The sequence below is a fragment of the Primulina eburnea genome, chromosome 2 (genome assembly GCF_022965805.1).
Source record: "Primulina eburnea isolate SZY01 chromosome 2, ASM2296580v1, whole genome shotgun sequence".
NCBI classification, from domain to species: domain Eukaryota; kingdom Viridiplantae; phylum Streptophyta; class Magnoliopsida; order Lamiales; family Gesneriaceae; genus Primulina; species Primulina eburnea.
In genome coordinates this window covers 2,348,355-2,367,344 of record NC_133102.1, presented here as the reverse complement: position 1 = coordinate 2,367,344, position 18,990 = coordinate 2,348,355, and the positions used below count along the sequence as shown (strand labels likewise).

The 18,990-nt window shown below is 34.0% G+C and overlaps 2 protein-coding genes across 2 annotated transcripts; one reads left to right on the top strand and one right to left on the bottom strand.

Annotated features, from left to right (window-relative positions):
* Positions 1–1,916: 1,916 nt before the first annotated feature.
* Positions 1,917–7,140, bottom strand: LOC140818682 (DNA polymerase alpha-associated DNA helicase A-like). The gene is made up of 7 exons (XM_073178727.1): positions 6,218–7,140; positions 5,847–6,149; positions 5,486–5,769; positions 3,954–4,985; positions 2,842–3,010; positions 2,425–2,582; positions 1,917–2,329 (listed from the first exon to the last, which is right to left on the bottom strand). Exons 1-7 carry the CDS (start codon positions 6,846–6,848, stop codon positions 2,087–2,089), a joined length of 2,820 nt encoding a protein of 939 aa, XP_073034828.1. The 5' UTR covers positions 6,849–7,140; the 3' UTR covers positions 1,917–2,086.
* A 4,575-nt stretch (positions 7,141–11,715) lies between these two features.
* LOC140818673 (uncharacterized) lies at positions 11,716–18,360 on the top strand. Its single transcript, XM_073178721.1, has 15 exons — positions 11,716–12,081; positions 12,453–12,580; positions 12,661–12,793; positions 13,268–13,424; positions 13,495–13,573; positions 13,969–14,009; positions 14,114–14,230; positions 14,331–14,411; positions 15,518–15,580; positions 15,719–15,770; positions 16,212–16,286; positions 17,202–17,249; positions 17,350–17,385; positions 17,467–17,541; positions 18,066–18,360. The coding sequence occupies exons 1-15, from the start codon at positions 11,922–11,924 to the stop codon at positions 18,132–18,134; spliced, it is 1,314 nt and encodes a 437-aa protein (XP_073034822.1). The 5' UTR covers positions 11,716–11,921; the 3' UTR covers positions 18,135–18,360.
* The last annotated feature ends 630 nt before the right edge of the window (positions 18,361–18,990 follow it).

The following is an 18,990-nucleotide window of genomic DNA, read 5'->3' as shown; positions in this document are numbered from 1 at the left end:
TTAGAAATATAAATTATATTTAAGTAATTATATTGGTTATATATTTAATTTTAGTTATAATTTTTAGCTTCGTGTTATTTTGTATTTTTAAATTTTGAAGTATATTAAAATATAAATTTTTATAGAATATTATATATTTTTATCTTTTAATAAAGTGTGTGTTAATTCAACATATCGATTGTCGTAAATTATTATTGTTATTATTTATCTTAATTTTAATATAAATATATTTTTTTATATTTCAAAAAAATATAAATTTTGTTTTTTATAAAATATTTATTTATTAATTGAGTGGAAATTGTTATTAATATAAATAATCTTAAATTTTAAATATATTTTTTATATTACATTAATAAATTAATAATTATTCAAACGCTATTATTTTTAAATTCTAAAATAAATTACATGAATAATATTTTCGTACTCATAAAATACTAGTTAATTATAAAAAATTAGGATAATCTTGTGGTAAAAGTAGTTTAGAACTCTATTTTTATTTTTATTTTTATTTGGTTGAATTATATATGTTATTGGTTTACAGACTGTTGCTGTTAGAATAAGTAAAGTTGTAATTTTGACCATGTTTGTTATATTGTGATTTTGATCATTTGGCTTGTCTAGTTTTAGTATTAGTAATGTATTTTTAAATTTTTTTTTTTATCATTTTAGTCATTTTTAATAAAATTGTTGATGTGGTACTTACACATCAGTATTATGTCGAAGTCACGAAAGTAACATATATGGTCACATCGATACTATGTAAGAAATGAATAATATTCCAAAACTATCAAATATAGCATATTAACAATGAAATTTTTTAACATAGATAACCAAAATAACAGTAAAATAAAAATATTTTATGCATATTATGCATGGGTCATTATTAGTAATGAATTAAAAAAATATTCATGCAACTAAAATAATAATTCCTTGCTCAAAAAAAATAATACATAAATTCCTTTTATATATTCATCGCATTTATTAATTAAAAAAATGATGTTTTAAACTTTTTAATGAGGCAATTAATATTTGTCCAACAAGATAATTGAGCATGAATAAGATAGACTATTAAAGAATAATCAAAATATAAAGAATCGATCGATTAACGAGTGTTTTGAGTCACCTCAAAAAACACTTATATGTATTTGTATTCATTGAATTAAGACGAACTTACTATTTTTTAAATTTTTCCGTGTTTAATTTGAACTCAAATTATTTTATTTGATAGTTTGCGAGTCATCTAAACTTTAATATTATATTAATATAATATAGTTATATATTAAATTAGTATCTTTTAAATCTTTAGAGTCTTTATTTTATAATAATTTTTCGAATAGCTTGGAAACATGATCGAATATTTTGAATCAATTTTTATTTAAACAAAAATTCGTAAATACTCAGTATTTCAATCGAGCTCAAATTACATTTCCTTCAAGTTCAAACCAATTTTGGTTCCTTTGCAACTCTAATGGGGTTGTGACATTATGATTCATCGACTAATCTTCCACCCGATGTGTTTATAACAACTAGTATCACACTCATATATTTGGGTTACTTGCATCAAATGCATACATTTCGAACATGGAAGATTTTCAAAAATACAGTTAGAATCACACACCAGTTAGCAAAAACAGTGTCCACAAAAAATGTATTTCCAATATATTTTACTTGAAACATAGAAGATTTTCAAGAAAAATTAAACAAAAAAGAATAAAAATGTTTTGTTCTCAAAGAGAATAGAAAAGGTTTTCAATGGAATAAAACGTTCTTTTTTTTCACTTCTAAAAAAATATCGAAACCCTGCTACCAAATTTCTTTAGATTTTTTTATAAAATTTCGGACTGGTTTATATTTCTGTTAGAAAATCCATCCAATAGCATTTTATTCAAGGGAAGATAAATCGCAGCAAAGGCTTCAAAAAATCGTGTTGCTCCAATACCTCCTGTATCCAAAGAATTTGAGATTCTTAATCTCTTTTCGAATACATTTCAATTGATGATTTGCTAAATATTTACTACACATATGCCCCCGTCTACCCACCCGCAATTGCTATCCGAGATACAACTTTAAATTTACCCACACAACACTAACTCAATGAAGGCAACATTGGGGTCATACTAAGTCCAGTGCCCCCATAGCCACCTGGATCTGCATGCTTCACCCGACCATAATATCGTATATGTCGTAGCAACCGCGCCAAAAAGGTGTTATGGCATATCGTTGAGCTATCACACACAATTGCAACATGTTTGCGTGCACGTGTTATTGCCACATTTATTCGTCTACTGTCTCCTAAAAATCCGACAGCTCCCATATTGTTTGAGCGAACCTGGACAGACACCAGAAAAACAGTCAGCACGAATCGTGCATGTTACAAGGAGTATTTCAATCTTGTCTGAGGTAGAGGTACTAATTAAAGCTTACCATCGATATAATAACAGCATCTGCTTCACGGCCTTGAAAGCTATCGATTGTTGCAACTTCAACACCTGTGGTTATGGGAAACTCCTCTAGCCTGTCTCTTAGTAATTGCACTTGTGCAACATAGGGAGACTGCACAACTATGGATGCTGGTCTTACTCCTGCGTATAATGAAAACGCTTAAAACCAGACGTAAAGAATACGCACATCCTCTTACTTTTCCATCTCTTTCGCCTCGGATTACTCTTCTATTATATAATTTATTGATAATGTGCATTGGGTCAAGGGTGCGCAAAAAACTTTATTTCAGTAATTATATAGAAGTCATATGTCTGATTTCCTTTTTTTCTTTTTTCACCTACTAATTGTGGTTATCAGAATTGGAGGAGATGACATGGAAAAAAACTGTAAATGAGATACCAGCATAAATCAAAGAATAGACATGTTGCACGACGATATCTGCTTCCCCTTCATTATAGAAAGAACCTGTCCCAGCTGGATCTAACTGCTCTTCACAGCCTATGGACAAGCTTCCATATGGCAACCGTGTGTCAAGCAATAGCAATGGGCACTGTGTTATCCACGTTGGCTGCGAAGTACAAAGATACAAGAAAAACCAATTCAGTTATTTTACAGAGAAGTGCCTGGCATGGGGTACAGATAATAATGAGCACAATTGCTGAAAGAGGCTCGCTTCATTGTGTTCATGATCTCAGAAAGATTCCTTCAGTGCCACATTTGAATTGAAGGGTTTGGTTTTAAAATCCTTAACACAAAACCACTCAAAATGTTTGGCTATTTTTCGAATCCATGTATTTCAAATCCATTATCTTCAATTAAAGGCATTTTTTAACAAAACCAAGGTATTTCAAATCCTCAATTATTGGAGTAATTTGCTTTCAAATCAATAGTTGAAATAAAATTCTAAATCCAAACAGAGCCTGAATGAATTCATTTTGTATCTTCCAAATGTAAAAGTAAATTTTCAATTAAAACCCAACTTCTGATGCAGTTATTTTTAGGACTTGGGCAGTTGTAACTCCAGTGTATCAATAATTTTCATTCATTCATTTCCAGAACTTCTTAAGGTGCTATACTGCCATCACAGCATACAGTCTGTCACATTCATTATATCAGTCGAAGAGCAATTCCAATCCTTTCCATTCTTAAATTATAAGGATCAAATCTGGCTACCTAAATCTCTTATAGTATTTTATTTGGAGATCATTGAACATGGGAATCTTGCATGTCTTATGCATATGTTTATTGAGGAAAGGGTCTGCCAATTTTAAACATATTTGTGTACAGGACAGGGATTTTGGCTTTGGTTGCAAAATCTTTGTGCATCCATGAAGGGCACTACTAACTACTCTAAACCGAAGCGCTAGTCCAATCTTTTAACATGACATATTATATACTTTATTGCTCAGAAGTTGCTTATAAGGCATATTTTGACACAGCCCAAGGAACAGATTTAGGTTGCCTTAAACAATAAATGCCACATAATGAAGAATCGAGAAACTGTACTTTACCTTTACAAATGGAGAATCAGAAAGGAGATGAGAAGTGACACTTGAAGAGGACTCCAGTGTTCCATCGTACATCTCCTTTGAAGCCCAGCTGGCTATTGCATCATTCATCCTGTACTGTGTCATTAACTGAGTTGAAAGAACCCCTTCATGCAAAGTTTCTGCTCTCTCTAACAGAGATACCCCAAGACCACCTTCCAAGGCTCTTCTAGATAGGATCACAGGGGCAAGTTGGCATTTGTCCCCAGCTAGTATGCAGCGCTTTCCTAGCAATATTGGTATCCAGCAAGAAGGCTCAATGGCTTGACATGCTTCATCTATGACAACCAGGTCAAAAGAGTTGAGCAATCTAATTAATGGGTCAGCTGCTCCAATGTTAGTCGCAAGTACAACTTGAGCACTAGATAGAACTTCTCTCACTGTTTCCCTTTCCTTCTTCTTCATTGTCTTCCCCAACTGCTTTAATAGCTGACGTATACCAGCAGCTAAAGAATCATCTCTTAAGCAATGGCTGAGATCCTTCCTCAAATCTGATTTCTTCCTCTCGAATTCTGATTTAAAATCTGCAAGTTTGGCGTTGACAATTTCAACCAAAGATTTCGAAGCTACTGCAGGGGATATTCGCGCTGGATTACCAACACGCACTATATTAGCTCCAATATCAGACAGTTTCTCTACCATGTTGTCCACTGCTGCATTTGTAGGTGCTGTGACAAGCACCCTTTCCCCCTGTTCAACAACAAGTGAAATTAGTTCCTTAAGCACAACAGTCTTTCCGGTTCCTGGAGGCCCTTGAATTATCAATATAGGACGTTTCTTGTTTAAACCCAGTGCAATTGCTCTTAGCTGGGAAGTGTCATAACGATCAGTGTCTAATAATTCACCCAATTCCATTTCAGCCCAATTCACCAATTTATTATCTTCAAGCCACGCAACATCTTCTTTATCACCAAAAACTGTAGCGGCTACAGTTATTGATGGATTTTTTTTATGTAAACCTTTTTTCTGAAGCATCATCAAAGCTTCACAATTACGCTGCACGATGAACACATAAATGATTAGAAGTGATAATATATGTGCCAATAGCAGGAGATGAAGTGATAAACACAGAAAGACTTGTGAAAACTTACAGAAAATATAAAATGGAGGTCGATCTAAATTTTCGTATCCAGGGCGGATACCACTTTAATTGGATATTCATTTCATTTGCACATTCTTGGAATCATATACGCCATTATCCAGGTAAATAATGTTTTTATCTTGACATTATTAGTAAATAATTTTTGAAATATGAGCTATGGAGAGACTCTAACTAGTAACTACTTCATTTAGTAAACGCAAGAAAGAAAAGGGGAAACCGCATTACACCTTGGTGAAATTTATTTCGACTGATGCATGTGGCTAACTCACAGAACAATGGTGCAGCCGTGTAGATTTGCACATGTCTACGGCCATGATGGAGCACAGTCCATTTATACTTCCCATTACAATGAATGCATTGTCATTGGTTTCGGGGGAGGGTGGTCATACATTACCTCATATGTGATTGTATCAGCTAATCCTTGTATGCGATCTATCCGAATATTCTTGGCAAAAAGCTTGGAAAAGGTGGGATCCCCATGACGGGATTCAAGAGCCACACTGATGCTGCATCCATCCTCTCCCAGATTATTTACAAAGCCTTGAAGGCAAGATGTTGCACCAGCTCCCCTACTATCACATATTCTCACGCAAACCATGTCTCCAGGAGAAAGATTAGTGGGTGGCAATCTGTGGTTTCCTTCAGCTTTGAACAAAACCAAATGCATTCCTCCCAATCCTGTAAGCAAGAGCCAAAACAGTTAATTTAAGTAAAGAGAATGCTGACGCATAAGGCCAACAAAGAAGTCATTTGACCTGTAGATGTGCTGACTGCCTTCAAGTTGCATATCGTATCACACATTTCTTGCTCAACCTGGGCATGGCTGACCAAAAATTCTGTTGGTTTTGATGAACTACTGTTCTCATCAGGTGTAGGAACGGCATTCAACTCCTCCTGAGTAAACTCCAACTCGGCGTCCCTTTCCACACGAAGTAATTCAGACATCTGGTTGGTTAATTCATTGATGCTGCGCTGGATGGCTTTGACCTTGTTGAGGTCCATTCCGAGAACACCATGGAGGGACAGTGGAGTCTTCCTCGCTATGGCTCTATGCTGAACTGCAAAATAAACTCAAAAAATCAAGAGAAGCATGATTGGAAATTGGACATCTCGGGAGAGAGATAACCTGAATTAGCGAGTTCCTTTAGCAGCTTCCAGGAGTCGGTTTGACGCCAGTCAACGATAAGCGATTGCTGCTGGAGGTCTTGGAGAACATCTCTGAGCTCCCTCTGGAAATGGTCGAAGAGAGTTGGATAATGAGTGCAAGTCTTGAGACAGATGGCTTCAAGGCCAGGAGGCATCGGAACTGCGTTCAGGTAAGGCTGCGCCTCGATCACAAAAGTCAGTCCCGGACCCATCCTCTGCTTGAACTCGGATAAATCCCCCTGCATCTCCGCCTTCGCAATATCCAAAGCCATGGATTTCATCCCCTGGCATATCCATTTCGTCACGCCCTTACCCAAATCTTTCCATCCCAGAGGGTCTCCATTTTGATACACAGTAAGCAAGCTTCTCTGCTCACCAAGTTGTTGCGGTTGCCCCAGCTTCTTCTTAGGAACAATACCGACTTTCTCTTCTCTTTTCTTACCACCGCTTCTCCTCTTCGTACTTGCGCTTGCCCATATACGACGTGGGAATCGAGAGCCTATCAATATTCGATTGTACCGAGAAAATGATCCGTCGGGACGCCGACCGTTACCAGGAGACTTGTAAAGCAACGTCGACACTCCACCGCATAATACACACGAAGATTCCATCCTCCAATTCAGTTCGTCTGAGCAACTCTCAGCAATCCACTATCATCCAAATTCAAATTCTGACGCACAAGAACACTCGGCAGTTCACCACCACAATCCCCAAACGTTCTGGCTCATGATATAACACAGCAAAAAATCGGAATAATATGAGTATTAACACTTATTATGGATGACATTTCTCCAACAAAAACATCAACAATCACGAAGATATTTTCAAATTGGTCGGTGGAAGAATCCGAAATGGATGCGTGCGAGAGTTCTGAACTGAAGCCCAAATTGGCCGCAAGATTCCTTCGTCTTACTGTTTTAGGCCGCGCTTTTAGGTGTTTTTTGTTTCTTTTTTATTTAATTGAATATTATAAATTGTAACAAAACAAAGATCGAGAAAAAAAAATAGATTTTTAAAAACTTAGGAGCCGGCTTCCTTAAATAGTTAATAAATAATAGACTTGTCAAATTGGGCCTGGCCCGTTGCGTTATTAAAATTGAACGAGTTGGGTTGATAAAATAGCAGTCTATTTGGAGGTGGGCCAAATTGACTGAGCCCGTTTGGGTTGCGGGCCAATATGGGTCAAGCCCAAACGGAGCGGGTTGGCCCTCCAAATTAGAGTTGAATTTTATATATATATTTTTAAGTTTTATATAAAAATTGGAATAAGTCTCATGCGTCTCCATCACTCTCTTATCTTATTTCTTTCTTATTTTTCTCATTGACCTCGCTTCCATCACTCACTCTGGTAAAATCTGAATCTCTGTAAATTTTATTCATGGATCTTAAAGGGAAGAAATTTATGTAAATTTTATTCACGAATCTTAAAATAATTTTTAAGCATAACAATTATTTGTGAACCCAATAGCGGTTTCGTTTGAAGTCCGACGAGTTATAGTGAAATTTTGTGGACCCAACAGAAGTTTGATAATTATGTGTATTGTTGAACACATAATAATTTCTAAAATTTACAACCGTCTCTTTACTCGACTTCTGTTCTCTTCCATGTCTCAATCTTCATGTTTGGTTTAAGCACTTTCCTTTTTATGGATTATGTTGATGCTTTCTTAATTTCTTATTTCAATTTTTTTAATATTTTATGAATCTATTTGACTGAAATATATTTTCCTTCTATGTTTACTGCGATATTGTTTAATATTTTTTTCTTAAAAAATAAGAGGGTTAAAAATAAGCGGGTCGGTCCGCCTAGCCCGCGGACCAAGGTGGGTTGGGCTGGGTTGGCCATTTGGAGGCCAGCGAAAATACCGCCCCGCCTCGCCCCACCTAATGGCAGGTTGCGGCGGGTAGCGTGCTGGCTTGCCTCGTCAGCCCGTTTTCACATGTCTAATAAATAAGGATTTGGGGTCTGAAATCTCGGCCCCTCATTTTAGTTTTTTTTATATATTAAATTTATTGTAGTTTTTATTATCAATATTGTATTTCTTGATATTCTTAATAATAACAATGTGTTAAAAAGTAAATATTTACGGTAAAAAATAAAAATCTCACACTCACAAAATATATTAAACTAACACGTTTTATAAAATCTTGTCTACTCAATTCTGTGTTTTCTTCACAAATTAAGAGACCTATTTATAAAAATTTTTGAAAATAATCCAAAAATAAATACATGATTACGTATCTAATCACATTCTAATTTTCAATATTTAAACTCTTTATGTTCAACATTAAATAATTTCAACTCTTATTTTCAATACTCCCCCTTGTGATGATAATGATGATGATCATGATATAATAATTGTCTCCATTACGTGTTTCTATATTGTCTTGTTAAAATCCTAGGAAAACTCATTGAGATAAAAACCATAGCAATGGAAAAAGAGTGCAGTCACGTAAACTCCCCCTCATATTAACACGAACGATTCTTCACAAATTTCGTAGATTGCACATCTCAATATTATATATATGTTTTTTGAATATTGTTGTAGGAAGCATCTTTGTGAAGAGATCTGATGAGTTTTCACTTAATCGAATGTAACGAATATCAATATCTTTATTATTCTCAAACTCTTAGGTGAATGCGAAGAACTTAGGAGGAATATGTTTAGTTCTGTCGCTTTTTATGCATCCTTCTTTCATTTTAGCAACACATGCAGCACTATCTTCATATAGTGTCATGGGCTTCTTGTCGAATGATAATCCGCATGATATTTGGATATATTGTGTCATTGATTTTAGCCACACACATTCACAACTTGTTTCATGTAGTGCAATAATCTCGGCGTGATTTGATGAAGTTGTTACGAGTGTTTGTTTCTGTGGACACCGAAAAATTGCAGTGTCTCCACGAATAAATACGTATCTGATTTGGGAACGTGTCTTGTGTGGATCATATAAGTACCCAACATCGGCACAACCAATTATACTTTGATTGATATCTTTTGAATACAAAAGTATCAAGTATGTCATTTTTTTTAGATAACAGAATATATGTTTAATTATGTTTCAGTGTCTCTTTGTTGGATATGAGTTAAATATTGTCAATAAATTTACAGCAAAAAATATATCAAGTCTTGTACAATTAGCAAGATACATAAGAGCACCAATTACACTTAAATATGGTACTTCTGAACCAAGAATAACTTCATCATCTGCACATGAATAAAATGGACCTTTTTCAATGTTTAATGTTATAACAACCATTGGAGTAGTTAAAAAATTTGATTTATCCATATTAAAACGTTTAAAGACATTTTCTATATAATTTGACTGGTGAACAAATATTCCATATTTTTTTAATTCAATTTGCAAACTCATTCAATATTTTGTTTTTCCAAGGTCCTTCATTTCAAATTCTTCCTTCGAGTATAACACAACTTCTTGATTTTCCTTATTCGTTCCAATGATATTTAAATCATCGACATATACAATAATATCCCTTTTTCATTAAATGTTCGTTTAATCGATTATACCACATTCGACTGGATTGTTTTAACCCATATAATGATCTTTGCAATATCACAAAATAAAAATATTTGGGTTCTGAACTTTATGTTTCAGACATCTTAAATCTTTCAAGAATTTTCATATATATATTAATATCGAGTGATCATAATCAATTTTAGGTCTCTGAGAAAAACCTTGTGCAACAAGTCGAGATTTATATATTACTATTTCATTTTTTCTCATTTCGCTTTCGAATAAAAACTCATTTGTATCCAACAAGTTTTACATCTTCAGTTGTAAGGACTATAAGTCCAAAAACATTACGTTTATTTAGCAAACTCAATTCAATCTGGATGATTTCTTTCCATTTTATCTAGTTCTGTTGATTTTTACATTTACCAAAAGATTTTTGGTTCATGATCTTCGTTGTTATTTATGATGTCAAAAGCCACATTGTAAGAAAATATCTCATCAATTTCTTTTATATCTTTTTGGTTCCATATTTTTCTAGTATTAATATAATTGATATAGATTTCACGATTCTCGTCAGTTTGTGGTTCTAACAAAATATTTTGATCATCATGTATTTCTGCCGGAATATCATTTTCAATTTTGTGATCATTGTGTTTCTCTATGATCGTTATTTTTCGAGGATTTTTATCATTGGAATTGACTGGCCTTCAACGTTTCAATCGTTTTATGACATCGTGAGTGTCTTCGATTTATTTATTTGGAATTTTAATTCGAGCATAGATATTTACAACATATATATGATTTAGTTACCTTTTTTGTGTCTACAAATACATATGGTAATTGATTTGTTATTACGAGATAGACAAACTTTTGGAAATCGAAATATGTTTCAATATGAAAAGAAAAATAAATAATTCATACATTTGAGCCTTCAGTTCAATTAACTATATGATACATTTTGAGTTAACTATAACATACATTTTGAGCTTTCAATTCAGTAACATTATTTTAATATGAATTATTTATTTTTGTTTTCATATTGAAATATATTTTTAATATCACAAGTTTGACTTATCTCATCTTTAGATTATTTATGAAAGAGTGAGTCTCATGTGAGACCGTCTCACGGGTCATAATCTGTGAGACGGGTCAACCCTACCCATATTCACACTAAAAAGTAATACTCTTAGCATAAAAAGTAATACTTTTTCATGGGTGACCCAAAAAAGAGATCCGTCTCACAAATACGACCCGTGAGACCGTCTCACACAAGTTTTTGCCTTTATGAAAAGCTGAAATATATAAAAATTCTCTTTATTTTTTTTTAAAAAAATTAATTTTGTTATAAAAAAAGCTGGCGAGCGGCTGGGCATGCTCCACGTGCTCGATCCGACTCTAGTAAAAATTAAAAAATATTAAAGGACGAATTATGCAAGAAACTAAGAATATGAACGATAATCGACAAAATAAATATTAAATTGCAACCAAACATAACCTTCGACTAAGTGAACATGTCATAAACTTTAGACAAAAACTTACGTGAGACGGTCTCACAGATCGTATTTTGTGAGATGAATATTTTATTTGAGTTATTCATGAAAAAATATTAATTTTTATTATAAGAATATTACTTTTTATTGTGAATATCAGTAAGATTGACCTATATCATGGATAAAGATTCGTGAGACCGTCTCATAAAACACATATTATAAACTTTAATGGTAAGAAATAATCAGATTGTTTTTGAATTAAGATTTTCATTTAAAAAAAAATGCCCGTATAAAATTGGGATATTCGAATGTCAAAAGGCACGCTCATTTTAAAAATCAAACATCGTCTGAAAAAGTCAAATACATAGCATTCGTCGTATATCAAATATAATAATTATAATTTTTTAATGATTTCTAATGTTCAAATAAATTTACAAAAAACAAACAATATAGTTGAATTTACACAACGGAAATCGAATCAAATCGAAATGATCCAACTAACCGGACCAATTTGTCAATTACGGAAAACCAATAAGGGAAATCAAACAACCCGACCCTGTTCGCTCGAATCCCTCAATCAAGCAATGATTTGAAAAGTAAAAATCTCGATTAAGATAGACTGAATTGTACGTTAACACAATTCAAGTTGGTTTAACACAATTCAAGTTGGTAAATTCGAGATCGATTCGTTGTTCACCGAAGAATTTACGGCAAATGCAATCGACGGAAGGATTGGTGCCCATAACGAGGGCATTTTTAGCTTCATACTACGATAAGTATCCATTTACCCCGCTTTCCGACGATGTAGTTCGTCTCTCCGATCAGATTCATGCCATAGCCATTGATCTGCTAAATGGATCCTCACCTACCCCAGGTTTTCATTCAAATTTTCTAATGATGTTTATTCTATTACCTTTTTGTTCTTAATAAGATATATGATTCGCGAGAAGTTTGATTTTTTTTTAAATTATCGTTTTCCAATCTCTCAAATGCGATTATTCACAACGACCCTTTTTGTTTGCGAGCAATTAAACGCGGAGAAGTTTGATAATCTCGATCACTTTACGTGGACGATCCAAGACATCGTTTTGGATTCCATAATGCATGTTAATAGCGGGGACTGAATTTCTGTTCTCAACTCATTGATTTTCTCATACATGGGCACTGGTTCATGGTCTTTTTCTAGTTGACTTTCTGTTATTCACGGATTCAGCCTTACTATTTCAACAACAATTTTTGTTTCAGGGGAAAGTTTATTGTTGCAAGAAGCTGAACGCCATCCTCCCCATAAAATTGACGAGAATATGTGGAAAAATAGGGAACAGATTGAAGAAATCCTTTTCTTGTTGGATGTCTCTCGTTGGCCCACTTCGGTGAGATACACATGTTCATTACATTTGATTTATATTGATTTTTATCGAGCTTAGATAACCAGTCGGTTGCATTCACACAGCTTCGTCAAGAATCTGTAGTTGAAGGTGTTGAACTTGCTGCTGTTGTTATGCCTCTTCAAGAGAAATTTAAGTCTGCACTGAAGACACTGGAAAATTTTCAGGCTAGAAATTCTGAGTTTGTATTCAACACTGGTAGTATTTTATCCTTTTCTGAATCTTAACTGAGAAGTTGTACAGTCGTGTTCAGAAACTTTAATGAAATTACTTCTACAGAACTTATGAAGCTCATTGATTGCTTGACGCATTAATTTTGTTCACTCCAACTAATCATCTCGAAATACCATAGTAATGTTCATCTTCAAGGGATGTCGAGTATTAGATTGAAGTTCTAATTTGTTTGATCCAGCAGTTTGGATACCTTTTTTTTGAAACATTAGAAAACATCGGTAATGAAAATTTTGTTGTACACACATTTGCAGCTTTTGTGGTACTGCATGTTTTGTGTAGATGCTTTCTTCTTGATAATTTGTGCAATTTTTTTAATTTTCTATTGTTGTAGAGATAAATACCCATTAAGATTTAGGATGACGTTTTTTTTTATATTGATAAACTAAGGGGTGCATACATGAGCTGTCAACGAAAACTTTTATGTACATATATTTGCAGTTATGACCTATATGCCTCAAGATTTTCGAGGCACTTTAATCAGGCAGCAAAGAGAGCGTTCTGAGAGGAATAAACAGGCAGAAGTTTATGCTTTAATTAACTCCGGTGGAAGCATACGTGATCGATATGACATGCTGTGGAGACAACAGATGGAACGGTAAAATTTCATTATATTTCTGCTCCCTAACGCCCAAAGAAACCGATTTTAATTAGATTATTTTTTACAGAAGGAGACAATTAGCTCAGCTTGGCTCTGCGACTGGTGTCTATAAAACACTAGTGAAGTACTTGGTAGGAGTGCCTCAGGTTTGTTTTATTCGCATAATTGTAAATTTCTTGGTACACAATGTTTTTTTGTTCGTGTCTAGTCCTTTCGGTTTTTATGTTTTCTTGAGTTTTTTCTTTGTGCATTTTCATTTTCAAGTTGCATGCGAGCATGTGTTGTCTTCACTAATTACTCAGCCTTAAATCAGTCAGCTTTTCTTTTAGACAGGCAAGCCCCAAATTGGCTTGTGCCCTGTATTAGTTCATGAGATGCCAATTTCTCCACCACTAGACACACTTTCAGCCACTTTGTGGCTTTTATTTTTCACCATTACGTCAACGCTGACTTGTCATACCACATGAATGTCTTTCATCAATATGTCATTTAGACTTCATAGCTTTCTCGACAATTAATCTTACTTATGAATGTGTTGCAGGTTCTGCTGGATTTTGTCAAGCAAATAAATGATGATCAAGGGTATAACACTTTATTTTCATTTCATATCAATATTTCATGCTTAAAGAACTTCTAATTAACGTGGAGCCAATGCCAACTAATTTTTTAAGTGCATTGTTTCCCAGACCCATGGAAGAGCAGCGACAACGATATGGACCACCTCTATACAGCCTTACAAGATTGGTTCATAACATTCGACTATTTTTTGCCCTGCTGTTGGGGCATTTTGAAGCTAGAAAACTGTGAGGCGTGTTATTATTCACGTACCTGGCTGTTTTTTGACGTGTTGAATATGAAAAATGCTTATTTGCTGCCTCGTCATGGAATTTCTATATTTTTCAGGCAGAACCACCAAATAACTATTCTGGTAGAAGCAACTGACGCTTACACTTCCGAAATCGACAGATTTATGAAATTTATCGGGTAACTTGTATTTCGTGTTTTTGGTTTTGCAACAATTACCTTTCAGAAGCTGGCTTAAGCTTTTCTAATACTAACGCCCGTAGTTCATTACTGTCGGTAGATGTGACTTGCGACCGAGAAACTCAATAGTTTAGCATCTTTCTTTGTAGTTTCGTCGTAATTATGTTGCAACTCTTCGGAATGCTCTTTCTTTTGGTCAGTTCAAGCCTCAAAGTGTCTACTCTTTCTTTGTCAGATTTTTCTTTTTCCCCCTTCACAACATACACTCATTTTGTCACTAAGGTGATTGTAGATAGAGACTGAAAGGACTGCATTTGCGATTCATTGCATTCTGACATTCAACCTCATTTCTATACCTTTGCTTAATATCCTTTAGAGATAGATACATTTCAATAGATTTGAAGGCATGACAATATATTGTTATCTGTAGCAAGTCCAGCTATCTGTGGCTATTCTACCTGTTCCCATATTGTACATGCTACACGAGTTTCATCTCTCGAGATTTACCGTCCTCTGTCATCCATTCATGGGTTCTGTAAAAAAAAAACAATAAAAAATTATCTTCCTGATTAAGTAGATAAAAGGGCATCCAACATTTTAGTGCACTTTGTTATATACGATTCATGTTGTTTTATATTTCAATTAGGTTGTCGATCTGGCGTTGTTTTGTTGCTTCTGTAGACGATCACTCTAGAACTATGTGGCATTATCTTATGAATGAGTGTCAATGTTATATCTATATTTTATGCTTTTTACAAGGAAATAGCATTTCTGTACTTCCGAATGATTAAGGCGAATAATTGCAAGCTTTATGAAGTTCAGACATTTAGTGTACTACAGGGCTTTATTTTTTGTCACAGTAATTTATATGACATGCCACGTGTTGTATCATTTTCTTTTGCTTACAGCTTACTCATTCTCATTTTCTGCATTCTAAATACTCCAAATTATCCTTGTATCATTCATACTATTATTCTCCTTATCTTATACTTCACCGGGAATATTTGGCATTTTTAGTGAAGATCTCATCTATGAAATTAACATTACTCGTGCAATTAGGTATTGTCACAACTGACATTCACTGATTTTTCATGTCTGTTTTACAGGGAGGTTTTTTCTAACTCCCCCTTCTTTATTACTGCAGAAGATGCAGGTCTATTAGAGGCCAGGTCTGTCCCGAGCTTCCTCTTACATGATTTGTTGTTTTTCTAACCACCTTTACAGGGTGTTGAATTTAATTGATATTTATGAAGCTGAATTATTTTTTACTTCATTTTTTTGATGTATTAAATTGTAATCAAACTCAGGAATAAAGATGACTGCAAGGAAATAAGTGTTGCAGCAGGGATAACCCATGAGGTTTGTTTTCGTACTCATGGTTCAAATGTGCAACTTAGTGACACAAAGCATCCAGCATAAATGCAAGTCGTATGTACATGTGTTAAGAATTTTACAGGATGATTTTTTTATGCAAATGACGTAGATTTTAAATATTCAAAAATTGTTCCTGGCACTTAATCCACTATGTGCATTTTTATTTTTAGATTAGATAATTATCCGATCAATGTTTAGGTTCTAAGTGACTTCTGTGAGTACTTTGTGTTGTTATCCTTTGCTTGGAATATGTGCTTTTCATCCTTTTTCCATTCTGTATGTGCTTGGTCGTTGTTGCAATAAGGCTAAGAAATATGCCCTTGTGTGATTCGCGGTTTTACTTTTCTTGTTTATTAATGGTGCCTTGTATGTTATTCGAGGTATTTTTCAAGTGCTATTGCAGGCATAAATTTTGTTTTCCTGTAGGTGTCTTTAACCGTGGAATCTATAAATTCATATATTGCTTGGGATTTCTCGGTGGTGCAGGGAAAAATGAATTTGGTATTATTCTAACCTTTATCCATATTTGCTCTTATATCATCATTATCATCAGGAGGGTTTGAAGATGTAGTTCTTCTCTATTCTGTGCTTCATTGGATATCTGTTCATTAGGTATACTGTTCTATTAGCTACACTGAAATGTTACTGAATATAACTCTGTCCATCCAACAATCTCACCACGGCATAAACAACAATTAATAGGACCAAACCCACAGGCTCAAAACCAAAACCAAAATCAGTTGCTTCTTCAAATAGGTGGATACAAAATATCATTTGATTTTTGTCTTGTAACAAGTACAAAAATTATGTCAAGACAGAAAAGTTATAATGGAATCATAACCAGTGAGTTGTATCAAGTACATACATAATTAAGTACTAATTAACAGTGAACAAACATTGATTTACAATGATTAACATCCACAGAACAAAAGTGGCCAGACTGCAGATTTGTCCAGCCATCATGTGCTCATCTCACTTCTTCAACTATTACTTTTGCAGATTTTCGATACTTGATGTATGCTTTAATCGACCGACCATTACTTTTGGAGATTCTTTTACCCCTTCAAAACCGTTTTCATGAATTGTGATATACACATGGTTATAAGCTCATACATGACACTGTGTTGTATAAGTTGATTGTATGCTAAAAAATGAATTTCACCTCAGGCTTCAAATCAATTTTTAATTCTTTGTACTTCTTTTCATATTTATGATTCCTGCATTGTTATCATGTTGTGGTTATTTCATGTGACATTTGATTGTGTTTTAGGTATTTGTGCATGTACACATGCCTCATACATACATTATAATTAGTCGAGTAAAGATCATTGCAGTTGACTCTATTTGTGGTTCCTAGGTTCTTCCAACTATAATTTTGATGATATTGCTTTCTTGAATTGAATAATACAATTGCAGGATATAGGATTCAGCGTGGAATGCATAGATTCCTCTGGACAAAAGACGGTAGGTTCTCGAAGTTTGTCCTTCATTTTCACTCCTTTTGCTCTGTTTTCCGCTTCTACTATTCTCTTTTTACCTTGGACTCTTTGTGTTGCTTAACCAGCTTATCTTGCCTTACCGACGCTATGAATCTGATCAAGTGAGTTAACTTCTTTCGATTCTCAGTTCTCTGTGACACTAGACTTGAATCTCTAACTTCTTGGCTTCATTTTCACTGTAGGGTAACTTCTGCACATGTGTATCCGGGAACTACAAGTTCATCTGGGATAACTCATATTCTTCCTTTTTTAAAAAGGTGGACACCATAGATCAAATTACCTACCATCTAGTTTTCCCAATTTCTCATCGAGTGCAATAGCTTTTGGATTCAATTTTTTAAAATAATTTTGTACTTTTGTTTTCGTGTCGCTGAACTGTTGTCTGCCTAGCAACACTTCGTAATTCCACATGATGAATCGTAGTGTCTTTGTCTGCTTGAAATTGGCCAGGTCCCTGTCAAACTTAGTCATTATAAGTTGTTCAAAATTAATTATCTTGCATCTCTATCACCCAAATCCCAATTACAAATAAAGTTTCATCTGCAAGATATCAGGCCTATGAGAGTCTAATAGGCTATAAATATTTAACATTTCTATCCGTTTAAACTTTAAGATAAAGTGATCAGTCATTAGCAATCATTAACTAATACATCAAATTTGTACATCCTTTTGTGATGTATCATCAGACTCTCTCAATTATTTAGCATACACTCGTGAGGTACTGCAACCAACATTCTAATGTTCTACTTAGTTATTCTGATGTGGTTTTGGCTTGGCACAGGTGCTACGCTATAAGGTGGACTGTATTCCCCCGGTGGTCGAACCTCCTATATCCACAGATGATCAGTGAAGTACGAAGAACTCGCTGACAATATCATTTCATCCCCTACAACGGTTATTTTTTCCAGTCTTATACAGGGTACAAAGTTGTGTAAATTGCACCATCAACGACATCCTTTGGGTGTTTTAAATTAATTTCATTGGATCTGGTGTTAGACTTGCATTCTTTCTGTGATTTGGTGATCACATTTGTGAATTACTTGAAAGGTGATCTGAATTCTTGCATGTTTCCGGGGAAATGCTCTGTGACGAAATTATGGAGATTTATGACTTATATACTCAATCTAAACCGCATCTAATATCAAGGAATTCGTCGTTGAGGTATGCATGTTATATGTATGAGATGCATGCATGAGTTTGTATTTTTAAAAAATAAAGTTGAACTTATTATAATGATAATTTAAAGAAAAAGTAATTAATGAGATTTATAGTCTAGAAAATACAAAGAGGGCGAATGATGATTATTTTAAGAAATTGGCTCCTTTACTTTGCTAGATAATAAAAGCCAAAATCAATATTTAGTCAAGTTATGAAAAATACATTACAAAATCAGATTGCATCATTCTATTTTGAGGCATCATGCAATACCTATGCTATATGAATAAATCGAATTCATGGTCATCAAGTGCAGGTTGCTCTCCTTTGATTTTTTTTTTATCTTAGTTCGCAAATCTGCGTGACAACTTAAAAATAATATTTTTAAAATTACATGAATATTATTTTGTATAAAATTTTAGCATACTCAAACTTTAATTTTATATTAAACTTAAAAAATACACGTCTGTCATGTAATCTATTTTACCTTCATTTTATGATTTTGGGCCAATTATTGGATATTTTTTTTATATAAAAAGATTAATTAATGA